The 16,505-nt window shown below is 33.1% G+C and overlaps 1 protein-coding gene across 1 annotated transcript; it reads right to left on the minus strand.

Annotated features, from left to right (window-relative positions):
• Positions 1–1,651: 1,651 nt before the first annotated feature.
• Positions 1,652–15,522, minus strand: LOC106764768 (E3 ubiquitin-protein ligase COP1). The gene is made up of 13 exons (XM_014649148.2): positions 15,093–15,522; positions 14,461–14,538; positions 11,101–11,256; positions 10,575–10,934; positions 9,173–9,330; positions 8,737–8,802; positions 5,928–6,006; positions 5,088–5,243; positions 4,845–4,943; positions 4,474–4,578; positions 2,631–2,810; positions 2,181–2,291; positions 1,652–2,104 (listed from the first exon to the last, which is right to left on the minus strand). The coding sequence occupies exons 1-13, from the start codon at positions 15,402–15,404 to the stop codon at positions 1,934–1,936; spliced, it is 2,031 nt and encodes a 676-aa protein (XP_014504634.1). The 5' UTR covers positions 15,405–15,522; the 3' UTR covers positions 1,652–1,933.
• Between the last annotated feature and the right edge of the window lie 983 nt (positions 15,523–16,505).

The following is a 16,505-nucleotide window of genomic DNA, read 5'->3' on the forward strand; positions in this document are numbered from 1 at the left end:
TTCGTTTTCTTCATTATCAAAGTACATACAAGGCTTGTAAAATAGAAGAGTGCCGAAAGATAAAGATAAAATACAGGTAATAATTTTTTTTCAGTGTTAACTTGTTCTCTTCGTGATGAGAAATTAATCGTCAGTGAGCTTACTATCCAATTTTGAGAATTTTAAGCACGCACATTACAAAAAAAGTTTTTTTTTTCACATCTCCATCATTCCATATTGATTGAAAAAATAGAAAATATATGAAAACATTATATCGAGTTAGTAAAGTATCTTCTTTAGTTGATTTTGAGTTGGAAAAAGTTTCTTTCATTAATAAGAGAATGATACGAGAATATAAGAAAAGATTTATAATGGGTATTTTTTACTCATTTTAAAAAGGAATTCATTATATAAGAAGAATTGATTGAGAATAATTTGTGGTTATAAATGTAGATCAAATGTCCACAAGATTGGTTCCTATATTATATTAACTTATTTATGCAAGTTGCAATCAATTGAACCAAATAAAATGTTAGTCACAGATAGTAGAATAACATTTCTTTTAAGAAGAAAAAAAGTTAATGAGTTTATTTTATAATTGTAATTGTTTTCTATAGTTTGCTTTGTGACTTTTAGTGGTCATTATTCTTATATATAGACCAAAACCTTTTAAAATTCTAAGTAATCTTAGCATTACAGGTCTTGTGATTTTGTCATTAATAAAGGTCAAGTGAACACCTTTGAAACAATAAATCAGAATATTTACTGATTAGTTTGAATCCTTTTCTTTTGGTTACAGCCAGTCCAAATTGTTTGAAAAGGGAATTTAGTCTGTTGCTCAGTAAAAACTATTGTAGACTAAAAATTAAACCAAAAGTAAAGGGGAAATGTGTAAATACTACCAAATGCAACATTCAGAATTTCTCGACATTTTGAAGGGGACTAATTGGAAATTTTGAAAAGACAGTAAAAAGAGAAAAGAAGTTTAGGATGTTCTATGCACCACCCTTAATTGAGTCATCACAAATACATGGTATCTCACCTACTAAGGAAGATATGATAACAAGAGATAAATGCATTCCCGTACTTGTCCTCTACACAGTTTATATTCCGAAAGGTGCATCATTGAGAGAGTATAAAGATATGATTACAAGAGATAAATGCATTCCCATACTTGTCCTCTACACAGTTTATATTCCGAAAGGTAGTTTTTGCATTTAAGCTTTGAAATGTAGAGTGTTATAATCAGATGATGAAAGCTTTGAAATGTAAAGTGTACATCATTGTATGAATGAACAACTGGTCCTCATTGCAAGCAGTAACAACCAACTATCTCAATTGTATTAAAACAGTCTCTTTTCAAGCTTCATTCCATAAAAAAAAAATAAAAATAAATAAATCCAATCATATCTATTCTCCACAGAAACACAAAGGTTGGAAGTGAGAATGTTGAAAAAAATAAAATAAGACACTTGGCACATCCTGTGCTTACCAAAAAATGACAATATAATGAGAAACCTCAATAAGTGTTGTTCTCCAAGGACCTTAACTTTATGTAACAACCAAAGGACAACTAAGTTAAATTAAGTTTACTTTGATAATCAATTGATAACCAAAACTTTAACACAATAGTAATAATAATTATTATGAATTTAAAAATTTAAATCATATATATCATGTGCTTTGCCAATATTATTACTATCACATGCCAAAGTTTATCTTTTTTGTATCCGGGGAATTTGTTAGTACAAAATTTTAATACATTTGAGGTCCTCAATTGGTAAAATTTAATGATCGGTCCCTCAATTGGTTTATTGATACATGTTCAGATGTTGCATTAAGATCCTAAAACCTGCAATATACATTTGAATATTATGTACAATTAACAAATGATACAATCATAGCATGGGAAAAAGATAACACCAAATCCACATTCTATTCATTTTGCTCATGATCAAGCTGCAAGCACCAACACTTTAATGGTGCCTTGACTGTTGGCAGTTAAAATAGTTGGGCGATCACTCTTCCAACATACAGCACTAATAAAGTATGATCCTGCCTCATCTTCGGCATCATCCATATCAGGGGACCCAAATCTATGCCAAGTCAAAGGTTTTGAGATTTCCTGCAAAACCCCAATTGAATCCTCAGCTAAGTAAAAGGTAAAATACACAAGAAAAAGACAATTTAACACCACAAACCTTGTGGTAGACAAAGACTTCATTTGTTTCACTCCCGCATGCAATATATTCACTGCTAACAGTGAGTCCGACAAAGTTTTTCTCATTTGCGTGACCTTTGAAAGTGCGGACCTGCACAGATTTGAATGAAAATGAAAATATATATATATACACATCTATATTACACAATAGGTATCATATTGGTGCAATGATATTGATATACATTTATAGTAGACAATAGGTATGACATTGGTATACATTTATATTACACAATAGGTATGAAATTGGACTAATATAAAAAGCTATTAGATTTTCAGATAAAATTCAGTATGACATGTAACATCTAGAGGCAGAGTGATGACTATAACATTAAACAAAGTAACAAAAGTTAATATCATCCACAAACTAAATATAAAATGTACAATGAATTTGAAAAAAAATCAACCAAATCATTTTGTTCACGTTACTCACTGCTAAGTTTTCCTTCACATCCCATAATCTCAGTGTACTATCTGTTGATGCAGAAGCAAGTTCATAATTGGACAAAAATTTCACATATGAAACAGCCTTCTTATGCCCACTGAAAACATGGACTGGCCGACTAATATTTCTCAAATCATAATAATGAATGTGGTGGTCTGCTGATCCAACCTGCAAAAATATACAAAGAATGCCTGTATTAGACATATCAAAATTGAACCATTGAAATTTGAGACTGCTATCAATATCAATGTACAAAGATAATCAGTCATTAACTAATTTCAGACTGCAATCAAGTTCAAATGAATCATTGAAATTTGATAATAGCAGACAATTATACTACATGTTTATTACTAGTTATTAGAATGATATTTATAACATTTATCAACAATATTTATATGCTTACATGCACTGGTACTAAATCAATATGCATACAAGTAGCTCTTAGTCTAATGTTTTCTGTAAGAAAAATTCTATATGCAGAATAAATATATGGGCAGACAAGAAACACAATCATGTTGATATCTATTAAGTACAACTAGTACTAACTACTACAAAAACAAAAAAATTGTGAGAATTATGAAAAAGAAAATGCTAAAGAGAGATCAAAGATATATAAAAAAATAATTATCAACCTTTAAGGAATTACATCAGAGATATTCAGAAAAGTAATGATCATTCTACACAAAAATTAGAGGTTCTCCCATGAACTTAGTCAAAATATCTGTAAGCTAATCATTGGAGCATAAATTTTATTTGACAACTTCCCTCAAATAAAATGATTATCAATCTCTCTTAGTTTAGTTCTCTCATGAAATATAGGACTAGATGCAATGTGAATAGCTGTTTGCTTATAATAGTACATGCTCATTTGTCAAATTTCTGGAGATTACAACTCCTAGAATAATTGTTTTATCCATACAGATTCACAAGGAACTGATGTCATCGTCCTATACTAAACTTTAGCACTAGATCAAGCAACCACATTTGGTTACTTGCTTTTCTACAGAACAATCTTACCTCCAATGAAAACACGACATCCAGTAATGCATTGTCTATCTATAGGAGATCTTGTTCAATCAAGATCATTATACACTGTCACCTAAGTATTTCTCTTATCTTTACATATCATTCATGTTCTGGTGTGAATTACAACAATTCAATGGACAAGATGAGGAGACCGCATAAAGGAACTAATCACTCCAACTGCAAAAAGACAACTCAAGTCTAGTAATAGTGTGAAATAAATTTCTCAACATATTGTATGTTTTTTGGTCCAAGAAGAACTCACTTTGTTTTGTCACTAGTTTCTGATTTGGATCCATTGGACTATTCAAAGGTCTACAATCAATCATACAAATTCCTTTTAGGATATTGAAGGTGTATTTGCTTTGAGAAATTACAATATCTTCCTTTTGCTTGAACTATTTCAATGACCATAAAGTATTTAAGATATCCAAAATCTTTGATCTAAGTAATTGCATAAATGCTTCTTTGAAAAATGCTGGAAAATGCTTACGAGAGATTGTTTCATCTCTTGGCAAAGTTATCCATTTAAAGGAACCCTTATATTAAAGGTATACAAAATAATAATGATCCAACTACACATAGGTCAAATAGGTAATACAATGTATAAGTTAACATATTTAACATGGTTAAACAATTACGACAGAAATATCATTAATTATAATAAAGTAAATACAAAGTATATTGCTTTGAGATGACAATCGTCACAAGTTCTCAGCAGAATAGAAGATAGTATGGACTGGATCAAATCTAAAATGAACTATATTTATACTTGTTTCTATACTTTAACTGAATGAAAGGTACATACTGCAATATAATTGCCAGATCCAGGATTGTACTTGACACAACATATGTTTGCTTTCATGTCTATATTTAGAACACTAGCTTCCTGATTTGTGCACCAAACTTTGACCTGCTTGAAAAGACACATATTAAAAGAGATACCATGGTATCTGATTATTCAATCACTTTCAATCATACAACAGATACCATGCCAATACTAATTAAATTCGAGTAAGCAAAGTGCAAAAAAGTGGGAAAACTTTTAAAATCTGTAAAAGAAGTTTAAATTAATGTCACAAACATATTTTAAGTGTGTTTCATTACACAAAACATTGGAAATTACAGAAGCAATCCAGGGAAATAGCCATCAAAACTACCAAATAAATGTTTGAGTACCTTGCAGTCATCACTACCAGATACAAGCATAGAGGGATCTGTTCTTGAAAAATCAACACTCCATGCTCGCTTTTCATGCTCTTCATATTCCATTAAACTCTGCAATAGGAAAAATAATAGCCATGGGTAAGCATTCTGTAGAACATTTTGACAAGCATATAACCATCAAAAACGATATTAATGAATTAAGACAAGAAAACAGCTGATACAAGAACAAACTGACCATGTGTATTCAACAGTTACCTTCCGAGTGGTTACATCCCAAACAGTCACAATTCCTTCATAATCACTGCTAGCTATTTGGTTCTTCGCATATTTATTCCAACTCAAGCAACTAAGTTTTGAACGTGTAGACATCTCCACAACTGGACAATGAGCATCTGTGGGTTCATTCACAACCTGGAAAGCAATAACATAGGGAAAGGTTATTTTGTATTCATAATCTATTACTATTTGTTTAAGAAATATTTAGAGGGTGAACCCTTACACTAGGTTCAAAAATCCTACAGAAAGCGTGCCTTATGCTTTGTTTAAATACACAACCCCTCCAGCATCATTTTATACATAGTGCAGCAAATTTCTGATTTTGGTTGTGTAGGTGCGCTTAGTTATATACTAGAACACAAATTTAACGAAAAAAAGATCATACATCAAATAATTCCAATTTTCCAAGGAGATGCTTCTACTTTAAATGAAGAATGTGAAATTCTTTAAATCTTTCCGATTTTATGATATACTTCATATGTCCCATGAAGGGTTACTAATATGTTGTCAAATATCAAGAGGAGAATAAAGGTTTTGCTGAGAACAAGGTTTTGTAGCTGAATTAAAGACAAATTGGTCAAATTTAAAGACATTGTCTATGTAATAATATCAGTGAAATTTTCATCATCATAAGTCATAATAGGAAAATGTTTTATTCCAAGTAAACTATGAAGGACCCCACTACCACCTAAAAATAGATGAAACATTAATTAACAGAATCTATAAAAACAAATTTTACAAAAGTGCTAACATTAACAATGAAAAGAGAAGAAATAAAAAACTATATTTAAATTCAAAATAATAGGGGATCCATCTTACAGCAGAAAAGTCAAAAACTTTAATGCGCCGAGAAACTCCCGCAGTAGCAAACAAATCATCATCACGGTCAAACTCTATGCTGCAACATACATGGTAAATCCACGCATTCAGAAAATATATTTATAAGAAAATTTGAGTACTCAAATATATGTAGAAATGTAATATGACCACTTTATTCAATGACAGTTTATTCTGCCTAACTTTATACAAATAAAGCCCCACTTGTCTGTCAGAGTGCCTAGTATTATTATCTCAACGTGAACTATCTCCAGCATAAAATGTGAACAAGTATGAACAGCAAGTTTAGTACCAGCATGACAACACTTTCAAGACCTAGTACTCAGCCAATCACGACCTCATACTTTATAACCAATATGATAACAAGGGCCTTATACACTAAACTTTACGTCAAAAAACTTGAAAAAATGCCTATGATAATCATATTTGAGAATTCCAATCTAGGAACATAACAATAATGAGAATAAATTTTTTATTAAAAGTCATTGCTTTAACTGTTCCAGTAACACCTGTATCCAGACAGGTAGACACAACAGTTCATCAATGGAATAATTTCCAGTAAATTCACAAGTAGTACGAGGGATATTGGGTTACTGATTATCAAAGGATTTTGCAGAGTCCAGATTTATGTATTGAGAAACTACTCAGCTATTTACTATACTTTCTAAAAGGAATTATTGGTATCAGAGGACATCATGACAAAAGTTCTTCCATGGGTAAAGTTAAAAATACTGTTTAGACATAGTTGGCATTACAAGTGTTTAAAGAATTCAAGCAAAGGTAAAGATATATAACATACGCCTTGAATTACCACCACTATTTGTTAGAGATAATTCTTTGCATTTTTCTATTAGTTGTTAGAGATATTTCTCTTTGTATTTTTCTGTTAAGTGTGTCTTTTGTTTATTGTGTTTATTAAATGGATGGTGTAATCAGTTACAACTAACTCTTCCCAAAGGCTATTCTCTAGTCCTTATATATAGGTCTTCACATCGTTCTCTCGTCTATCATAATTTCCTTCTACATTTCATCCACTAATGACTTTTCTTATTATAATTGTTTGTGGATGCTTACTGTAGATTTACTAGGATTTTTCTTTTAAAACCCAGATCAGACGCCTAGTCTATTTTCAACAGTTTCGATCATGGTTAAACTTCAGTTTAATACTAAAACTAAAGTCGGCAAATGGACAGGGATGGTGAATTTCATCCTTTTCACGATTATCTTACTTCTATTAGCATTAATCATAGAATCATATATTCACATACTCATCATCATAATGCTACTATTAAAAGAAAGCACCACCGTAGTCTGGAAATGATCTTACTCTTCCCGGCTAAGCCTCTCTCCCCTTACACTGAGACCATAACTTACTTACACCAGTTTACCTTACAAATCACTTACCCTCTACTACAGTTAACTTTGTTGTACCATTCATTCTTCTTTCCAAGACAGAACCTCATTATGGATTTCTCAAGACTTTTGGATGCACTTTCTTGCCTTTTCTTAGACCATATAATGCAGACAAAATGGATTTTCAATCTCAAGAATGTCTCATCCCTGGATACCCAGCCTCTCACAAGGGTTACAAATTCTTATCTCCTTTTGACCGACTTTACTTTTCTGAATATGTTATTTTAAATGAAAACAGGTTTCTCTATTTTGAACTCTTTAAACCCGTTAAACCTGCTTCCACACCTTTTTCTACTATTTAATCCAATATGTCTATAATCTCATCACAGAAACCATCTTCATCACCCGAACCACTGAACCTATTTCAAACTCTTCACTTATACATCCATCCGTACCCAATAATATAATGCTTCTGATGAAACATGCAATCCTTACTAAAGCTTTATCTCCTACCAGATTTTTTTTCTCTACCATTCAAACCCATTCCGGTTTATCTACTTACTGTGTCTCACCCACCCTGAGCTTGGGGCATCAGGTTTTAGAGATATTTCTCTTCCTATTTTCCTGAGTTGGTAGATATATTTTTCTTTGTATATGATAGTTTGTGAAATCAATAACAACCATAAAAGGGTTTTTACTAAATAAAAGATGAGTGGTGGTACAGAACATTGACTTTTCCAGTTCGTAGAGTTGATGAGTGAGGAAGAGAAATGGAGGAAGGTGTGGTGATTGGGTTAGCAAGATGTGTGATGAAAAGAGAAGAAAACGTGACCATTTGAAGTTGTGGAGACACCCATAATTATTTATGGGTCTATATTTTATTCTTTTAATTATTATAATAATAAATAATTAAACAATATTGTTAATAGTAATAAATAAAATCATCTTTCTTTATCCTCAATTCTTTCCAACCAAAAAGTTTCTCCTTCCACTCAATTCTCATCTATTTCTCTTCTTTTCTTTTATATTCCACTCCCACTATTGTTTTCCCCTCTACCAAACGGAGCATTCAAGTTAAATCAGTGAATGGGGGCAATGATGATAAATAACGTTAACTAATGAAGAAAATCACAGTCACGTCATTTGCATCCAATATTAAAAAGAAAGAGAAATAGAATTCCATCCCAACAAAATGATCTCGCATATCTGATGATACACACATTATTAAAATATTACAACGCCACATATTACTGATTAAATTAAAAATACAACTATTGTTTACCCATAGCATGCTTTTCTGAGTTATGCCAACCACAAACCAAAAGTGACAATAGGTTGGAACTGAACAAAAAGATTGATTAGGTTTTTCTAAAAGTAAAGGCAGCACAAATAAAAAATATCAAAACGCAAGTGTTCTATAAACAATTTCAAAATTCACCTGGACACTATATTTGCTGAATGAAATATATCCCCATGTCTTAGTTCTGCAATGACTCTCAATCGACTGTTTCAAATGAAGCAAAATAGTTAGAGATAACTGTATATAGCTAACTAAATATAGTAGTGATTGATATTAACCCCAGCATTATTTGTTAAGAACCCCATTGGAAAAGTAGAAACGAAAGAACGATTTATTTATTGGCTAGAACTGAATAGAGCAAGGAGACCTTCCTTAGTTAATACAAGATACACTTTCCTACATGACTGCTTTCTTCCTTAGTTAATACAACGCCATCTAATTGAACCTACTCTAATAATCTAACAGATATCTTAACTGTTCCTAACCAATTTGAGTCTCTTTCACTCTTAATGCAAAATACCCTTTGACCCTCAAGTCCTAAGAATTGGATATTTGAATAAACTGATAACTATACCTGTAGCGTGTGAAAGTTGTCAAGACTGACTGAAAATCTTCAAGACCAACACTATAACCTTCTCGACTTATGAGACTCATTTCCCTTTCTTGTTGGCTATGGGGCTTATCAGCTGCATGTCGTCGCTTTTGTAGGTAACACTCTTGTAGATCATTAAACTAGACCACAGGAAGGGAATAAAAAAGGATTCAGGGAGGAAAAAGTAAACCAAGTCTATAGTTGCAAATTCAATTATAAAAAAAAAAGGTATATGCTAAAACTGTTTACAAAATTCATGACCAAAGTTACATGACAATAATAAAGAAACTACTTTTCTAAGCTAGCTAAATTTTTAAAGGTATTTAGTTTCTATGACTGATAAGACATTCATTCTAATTGAGATTGATTATAAATTTGTATCTCGAGAAATTGTATCATGATACATTGATATTTGTGCCTGTATTAATTAGTTAATTCTAGTTATGGTCTCAAAAACCAAGCCTGCAAGGGTATTGAATTAGAGATAATTTGCTTAATGCATTACTAGCACTATTACATAAATATAACGTCTTTAGGTCAACAAGAGTTTCATAACACATTTGGCTGTCAATGTTCGTACAGCACAATCATGATACAGTTGAATCTTAAAGCATGATTCCTAGATCTATATCTTATTGTCATCAATTTTATTTTTCTGTAAAATGATAAGTATCCTTTAAATCCGTTTCCTTGCTAAACTCCTCAATGTATACAACTTACACCACTTAGATCATTTCTTATTTTTCTTTGCCTTTGTTGTCCAGACACATAGTTCACAGGAGCTCCATATTGATATTTGCTAACCATCTTTTTGCATACAAGCCATCTCTATTCAATATCTACCTAATATACAGCTTTTAGAATTTAAAAAAACAAGATTTCTACCTTTTTCTCATGTCAACTGACTCATTTTAGCCTTTGCGCATCCTAAATTTGTAGCTGTCTTTTTAAGTTCTGTGGAACTAAACAGCCTGGGAGCTAAGTCTAAGTCTCTCCTAATATGTGTTATTGCCACATTAATTCAGAAGCTAGTGGCAACATAAATGACCATAAATTAAATATAAAAAGCGAAGAGTCTAAGCTCAACTTGTGTTGATCAAGCAGAAAATTTCAACATTGTTGTTCGTACATTTGAATGGGACATGCTTATGAAAAGGTGCAGAACTACTTCTTCTGGAATAAATGATTCTCCAAAATTACAATTTTTTTAAAAAATTCGAAGTTAAGATTTAAATCTTTCTCCAAAATTATAATTGCTTTTACCCGTCATGAAAACAAACTTATTCTTAGGCAAGAAGCTTTTAACAAAATATCTGAAACCAATTGACATAAAATAAAAATAGAAGTGTAAAATTCCAGGCATGAAATATTAAACCAAGAAAACCTGTGTATGGACCCTCTTTTTTCTAACTAGGGCAAGACCCGATTGATTTATATGTGGTGACTCTGATCCAGTGACGGCATCCCTTCTCTGAACTCCATGCCCTTGAGAGTTAATTTGGGACTTTCCATCATTTTTCTTAGTATGGCTGCCTGACGACAACCCTCCTCGACGAAGATTTAGCGGACTAGATATAAGGCCACTGCTGCTTTTGTCCACTGATGAATGCCACGATTTTCTTCCACCGGAATCATCAAGCATTTGCAATTTTACAGAGTACCTGTCTCGTGCTCGATACAAATCCATTCTATGTTTCTCTACAGAATTAATGTCCTCTTTTATAAATTGGAGATCAGTTTGAACCTAAAAGTGAAAATTTCAAACACCAATTGTAGCAATAAGCAGAGAAAAATGTAACAGAAATCAGTAGTACTATAAAGACCAACTAGTGCAAACAGAAGAAAGAAAAATGGAAAATATTAGCAACTAAGCAATAATTTAGGGTAGAGAGAGATTGCAGCCAGCACACCTCCTTCAACTCATCAACTTTTTGCTTGCGTAAGCAATGTAGGAAATCTAACAATATTTGCATATTTCTCTCTGCTTCTTCTTGCTCCATTTTTCTTTTCTTTTCAGCAAGAAGTGACAAAAGAGTGTCTAGCTCTTTAATTGTCACATCGCAACCCTGTATTAAAAACATAAAAAACAGAAAAAGGAATCACAGACAAGATAAAGCATCATCGATATCCACAGTTTCATTTGAAACAGAAATATATAATCATCTAGTGATCTTCAATATTCTAAATTGTATGAGCTCCAAACAAAACACGATATACTACAACTGGTTCCACAACTTAATTAAAATTCATTCCAAAATTATATTCGACAATAAAATGACATGAGTTAAAACAAATATTACATTCCTTGATCTAGCCTAATGACATACAATAAAAAATGCAAGAAATATATAGAGTAAAGAATGTTAAAAACCAATTTCAGACCAAAAGTTGTTAGCACTGTTAAAATTATGGCTGTTGTGTGTGTCCCAAGGGTCTTCACCACTCTAGCGCCAGAATCACACCAGATCCTGTTGTTCATTTCGTCAACATCTTCTACATAGGTTTCTTCCCTTATCCTCCTGGTTCATTGCACACAACTCTCTCCCCTTATAGACAGGGTTTCTTCCCCTCGTGACTAGGTTTTCCCCCTCTCTCCTCAAATTTGTCTATGGGTATTGTCTTCGGAACGACCACTAGTTTTTCTCCACTATTACCACTACAAAGCTCAATTAGAAAAGCTATTCATCTTAGTCCACATTCATGGAGTCATGATTCCTTGATCAAGGATACAATGACCATTTGGTAAAGGAAGTTTATGTTGTTCCAAATGAAGAAAAATCTCAAAGGTAAATAATCGACTTCTGATTACATGTTCCTTTATGACAGTCAGATGAACAGAATGTCTCAGAAATTCATAGATCCTTTAAGACATGTTCTTTTTGGAAAAAAATGTGCATGATATTTTTGGTAATAAACATTCAACGTCTCTTTGATGCAACTCAAAGAGTATTCTCTCTCACATAGACCAATCACGATATGATCTCCCATGTAGCAAAGGCACTGGCAATAGAAGAAGAATTATCGAGATTTGTTCTGGCTAATTTATTGAAAAATGTCAACAAAAAATGTGATAAGTTATGCATGGTCCTAATTCTAAGAATTCTATGCTCAGATTTTGATAATGTACATGACCAAATTTTAATTGGTGATCAAATTCTTTCAGTGAACAACTTAGTCACTAAACTACTTTGGGTGCCTACCTTGTTGACAAATGAAAATTCAATTGAAGTTGTTTACACATAAACAATGGTATCACAAGAAAGTGGAGGAGGTCACTGCAACTGAGTATGACATGGTGACTAGAGTGGTCGTGCTCAATGTAGACACTACAAAAAATGGGTCATACCCAAGAGAGTTGGTACTCCTCGCATGGTTTTCTGACGAGGACTACCAAGAGTATTTGAAACATGTCTTTTTTCTCATCCGTTGTGGAAGCTCCTATGTCCATTCAACATGTTCTCCCTTTTCCAACCTTTGGTCCTCTAGATTCCAGCCCTAATTCAAACCAATCTAACATTTCCCCGTGACCTTTCCTTACATACCAATGCAAGACACAACTCCGCCCACTCTTCCCAAAGTCTCTCATACTACAAATCCTCCTCCAACACCTTCTCCTACCATGGATCCTTCTCCATCAACTCTCACATGACTCCACTTCAAAATGGTCTATTACTCTTAAAGAAAGGTATTTGATCTACTCATAATCCATATCCTATTTATAATTTGTTGGATTATCATCAGATAAGCTACGATTGATGAAAAATAACTCCTACAAGCAGTGGCCCGTAAGAGATTGTTCCTCTTCCATTTGGAAATAAGACTATTGGTTGTAAATAGGTTCTATGCTATTAAAGTTGGACCTACTGGTGAAATAAATTGTCTTAAAATTCGGTTGATGGCCAAAGGATATATACAAATTTATGGACCTGACTACAATTACAATTATATCGGTGAAATGCAAGCTCCTACAAGCATTGGCACGTAAGAGCTTGTTCCTCTCCATTTGGAAAGAAGACTATTGGTTGTAAATAGGTCTATGCTATTTTGAACCAAATGGTGAAATAAATTGTCTTAAAGTTCGACTGGTGGCTAAAGGATATATACAAATTTATGGACCTGACTACAATGACAATTCTCTCTCACGGACAAAATCAACATTGTTAGACTTTTTCTTGCAATGGCTACTATTTGTCATCTGTCGCTTCCCCAACTTGACATTAAAAACATTTTCCTTTATTGTAATCTTGAGGAGAAAACTTACATAGAACAATCTCCTAGATTTGTTGCTCGGTAACAGTCTAGTGTTGTGATCCCACTCTCTATGGTCTAAAGCAATAACCTCGAGGTTAATTTGTTAAATTAAGTTATATTAGGGAGGCTTTGAAGAAACAAAATGTTGTTTCCCAATCTAATGCAGAAGTTGGATATAGATCTATGGCTCTAACTACTTGTGAAGTTGTGTAGATTAAACAACTCCTTCACCAGTTGAAATTTTGTGAAGTTGAGCAAATGAAGTTGGATTGTGATAATCAAACAGTTCTTCATATTGCTTTCAATCCTTTGTTTCATGAAAAAACCAAACACACAGAGATTGTTGTCATTTAGCATTGGATTTACCAACTACGACCAGCTTCCATACATTTTCACTATGTTCCTGAAAAGGCCTAAAAATGAATTTATATGTTTCAACCATGGTGCATACAATTAATATGCTCCAGCTTGAGGGAGAGTTTTAAAAGTATGACCCCTGGGCAGCTTACATAAAGTTGTTTTTGGGATGTACTTGTACTCAGTTCTATATGCATACATATATATATATACACAAACACATATACATCAGCTGAGAATACATAATCACTGATTTTTCATCACTTCAAGTAGCATAGACAGTTTTGCCATTGGGTTCCTTAACCAAGGTCTACAATTCAATCCCTAGCTTGGACACAAAGTTAAGGTACTACGGTACTACTTTACCTCAAAAATAGTGACCCAGTAGTAAGAGGGAGACTACACCTCCTGGTTATACCAAAAAGGAATAAGACCCGCTCCAGTTATAATATAATCCTCTTCCATCTGCTCTACTGTTATTAGATGGTCCAATTATAGAAACATCTACAGACATTCTTCTAGGCTTATATTCATAATTTAACAGAACACAAAAAGTAAGATGAACAGACTAAAATACAACAAAAACCTCTTACTATTGCACAAGTGACATGTTCACCAATGGACAAATTCTAATAAAAAAAAAGAGTGAAAGCATAACTAACCTTTTGCAATGCCTGCCGGAAATGTTCCACAGGTGAAGCAGTTTTTGATATTTGACGCGCAGAAGTCTTCTTCAGTAGCTACAAATGTGGTACATAAACCGTACAACAATGAGCTGCATTTCCAATGTATTTGGAAGATAAAAGTCACACTCTAAGAACTACGACGTTTCAGTAAGCAACATTGCAATTGTCAATAATTAATTACAAGCGCCAAAAGAAAGATCAAAAGAATCCAGACAGCTTCACTCGCAACACACATTCTGCTGAAAACTTAACGATTCTTCTCTTAAACACAGGGTTTAAGAAAACTCGCAAGCGAAAATCAATTCAAGTTTCGGTGCAAAAGCAACGGAACTATAGAGGAGGTGATGATCGAATCACACGCCAAAAGTTTGAGTAAGCAACATTATAAGGAGAAATTAGTAATTACAAGCACTACAAGTGCAAACAGAAAGATCTAGGGACTCGAACCAGCATTTTTCGCCACACACATTACACACAAAAATAAAATAAAAGTAAAAATAAAAAACTAAACGATTCTTCACTTTCCGGAAACTCGCAAATGAAAACGAACATTGCATAATGAAACGTAAGTATATATTTATAGAGAAGAGGATGAAAAGGAAGCGAACCCTGTCGAATAAAATGTTAGGGAACAAGTTGGTGTTGGTGAGGTAGTGGCCGCAGCAAGGGCAATCGTTCTTGTTGCGGAGGTGAGTGATGATGCACATGTAACAGAAGCTGTGGCCGCACGCGGTAAGGAACGCGTCCTTGATGATCTGCATGCAAATCGGACACAGAAAGTCCTTGTCCAGCTCCGACGTGGAGGCCGGGAACGTGTCACCAGATGCGGCGGCGGATGCGCCTGTATCGGCGGCGGCGGCTCTGGAAGCCTCAGGTTTGACGACGGCGGGGACGAGAGGCCCCGCGGAGAGCTCTTCCATGAGGTTAGTTACTTTTTTTTATCGCAGAGTTGAGGTTGCGAACTTGTGATGGTTGTTTTGGTTCGGCTTTGGGATTTTGAAGAGAGAGAGAGAGAGAAAGAGAGAGAAAGCGTGTGGGTGTGATGGCTTCCTCTTGAGATTTGAGGGAGAGAGGAAGGGAGTGGGGCCCACAGTTGTAGTGATGTGAGGGTGAGAGAACTCCACGTGACGGATACGCTAGCACCATGATGTTGCAAGCCACGTCACAGAATGCCAACCTCCAGTGCGAATATAAATAAAGCAGAAAATGAATATCAACATCTATTTAGTGGTGGATGACACATGAACATTCATTTTTAAATTATTTTATTATACAGTTTAGGATTGTAGAAGATAGAAAGGTTGAACGTACAAATATTTTTCTTTTTTATTGCCCAATAAATAGAATTTTCTAGATCTGAGTTGAATATACATGAAGAAAATTATTATTTATAATAGTCTATTTTTCTACAGCACCCTCTCATTGCACACAAAATTATATATATATACATATATTTTCTCAATTTTATAACTTTCTGATAAATTTCATTAATAATATGTATACAAAAAAAACAGCTCAGTGGATTAAAAGTTGCGTGATTAATTTTCGAATTTATTTGATTTATCCGTTGAGTTTCATGTTTCTTCTAGACTGTTATCTCATTTTCGTTATGTTTGGAAGATATAAAGGTTATATATAAAAAAGATAGCTGTGAGTTTATGAAAAACAAAATTTACAAATTTAAAATTTATTTTAACAAAAAAAACTTATTGTAACACACTTAAAAAAAAAGATAGCATCTCTTTATGTTCAATATTTTTTTATCCAAATTAACATTATTTATGACTTTTTCGAATCAACTTTCAAGTCTATTTTGATACTTTTCACATTTAACAATTAGTTAGCAGAAGAGAAACTATATTTAATTTTAGTAAATATCATTTTAATCTTCCTTAAAACGTATCTCTCTTATATTTATTTTTTATTTTGTATTTACCTTTTAATATGGGGATTGACTAAAAATATAATATTTGACCATATATGACTAAACTATTTGAAAAAAGAAGTAAAAATTTAGCAAA

This window comes from Vigna radiata, chromosome 6, assembly GCF_000741045.1.
Source record: "Vigna radiata var. radiata cultivar VC1973A chromosome 6, Vradiata_ver6, whole genome shotgun sequence".
Classification (NCBI taxonomy): Eukaryota; Viridiplantae; Streptophyta; class Magnoliopsida; order Fabales; family Fabaceae; genus Vigna; species Vigna radiata.

Coding starts and splice junctions, on each gene's coding strand:
- LOC106764768 (XM_014649148.2), bottom strand. CDS start 15,404: ATGGAAGAGCTCTCCGCGGGGCCTCTCGTCCCCGCCGTCGTCAAACCT. Junction 14,539..15,092: donor CTAACATTTTATTCGACAGG/GTTCGCTTCCTT, acceptor CCACATTTGTAG/CTACTGAAGAAGACTTCTGC. Junction 2,105..2,180: donor AAGTCTTTGTCTACCACAAG/GTTTGTGGTGTT, acceptor GGGGTTTTGCAG/GAAATCTCAAAACCTTTGAC.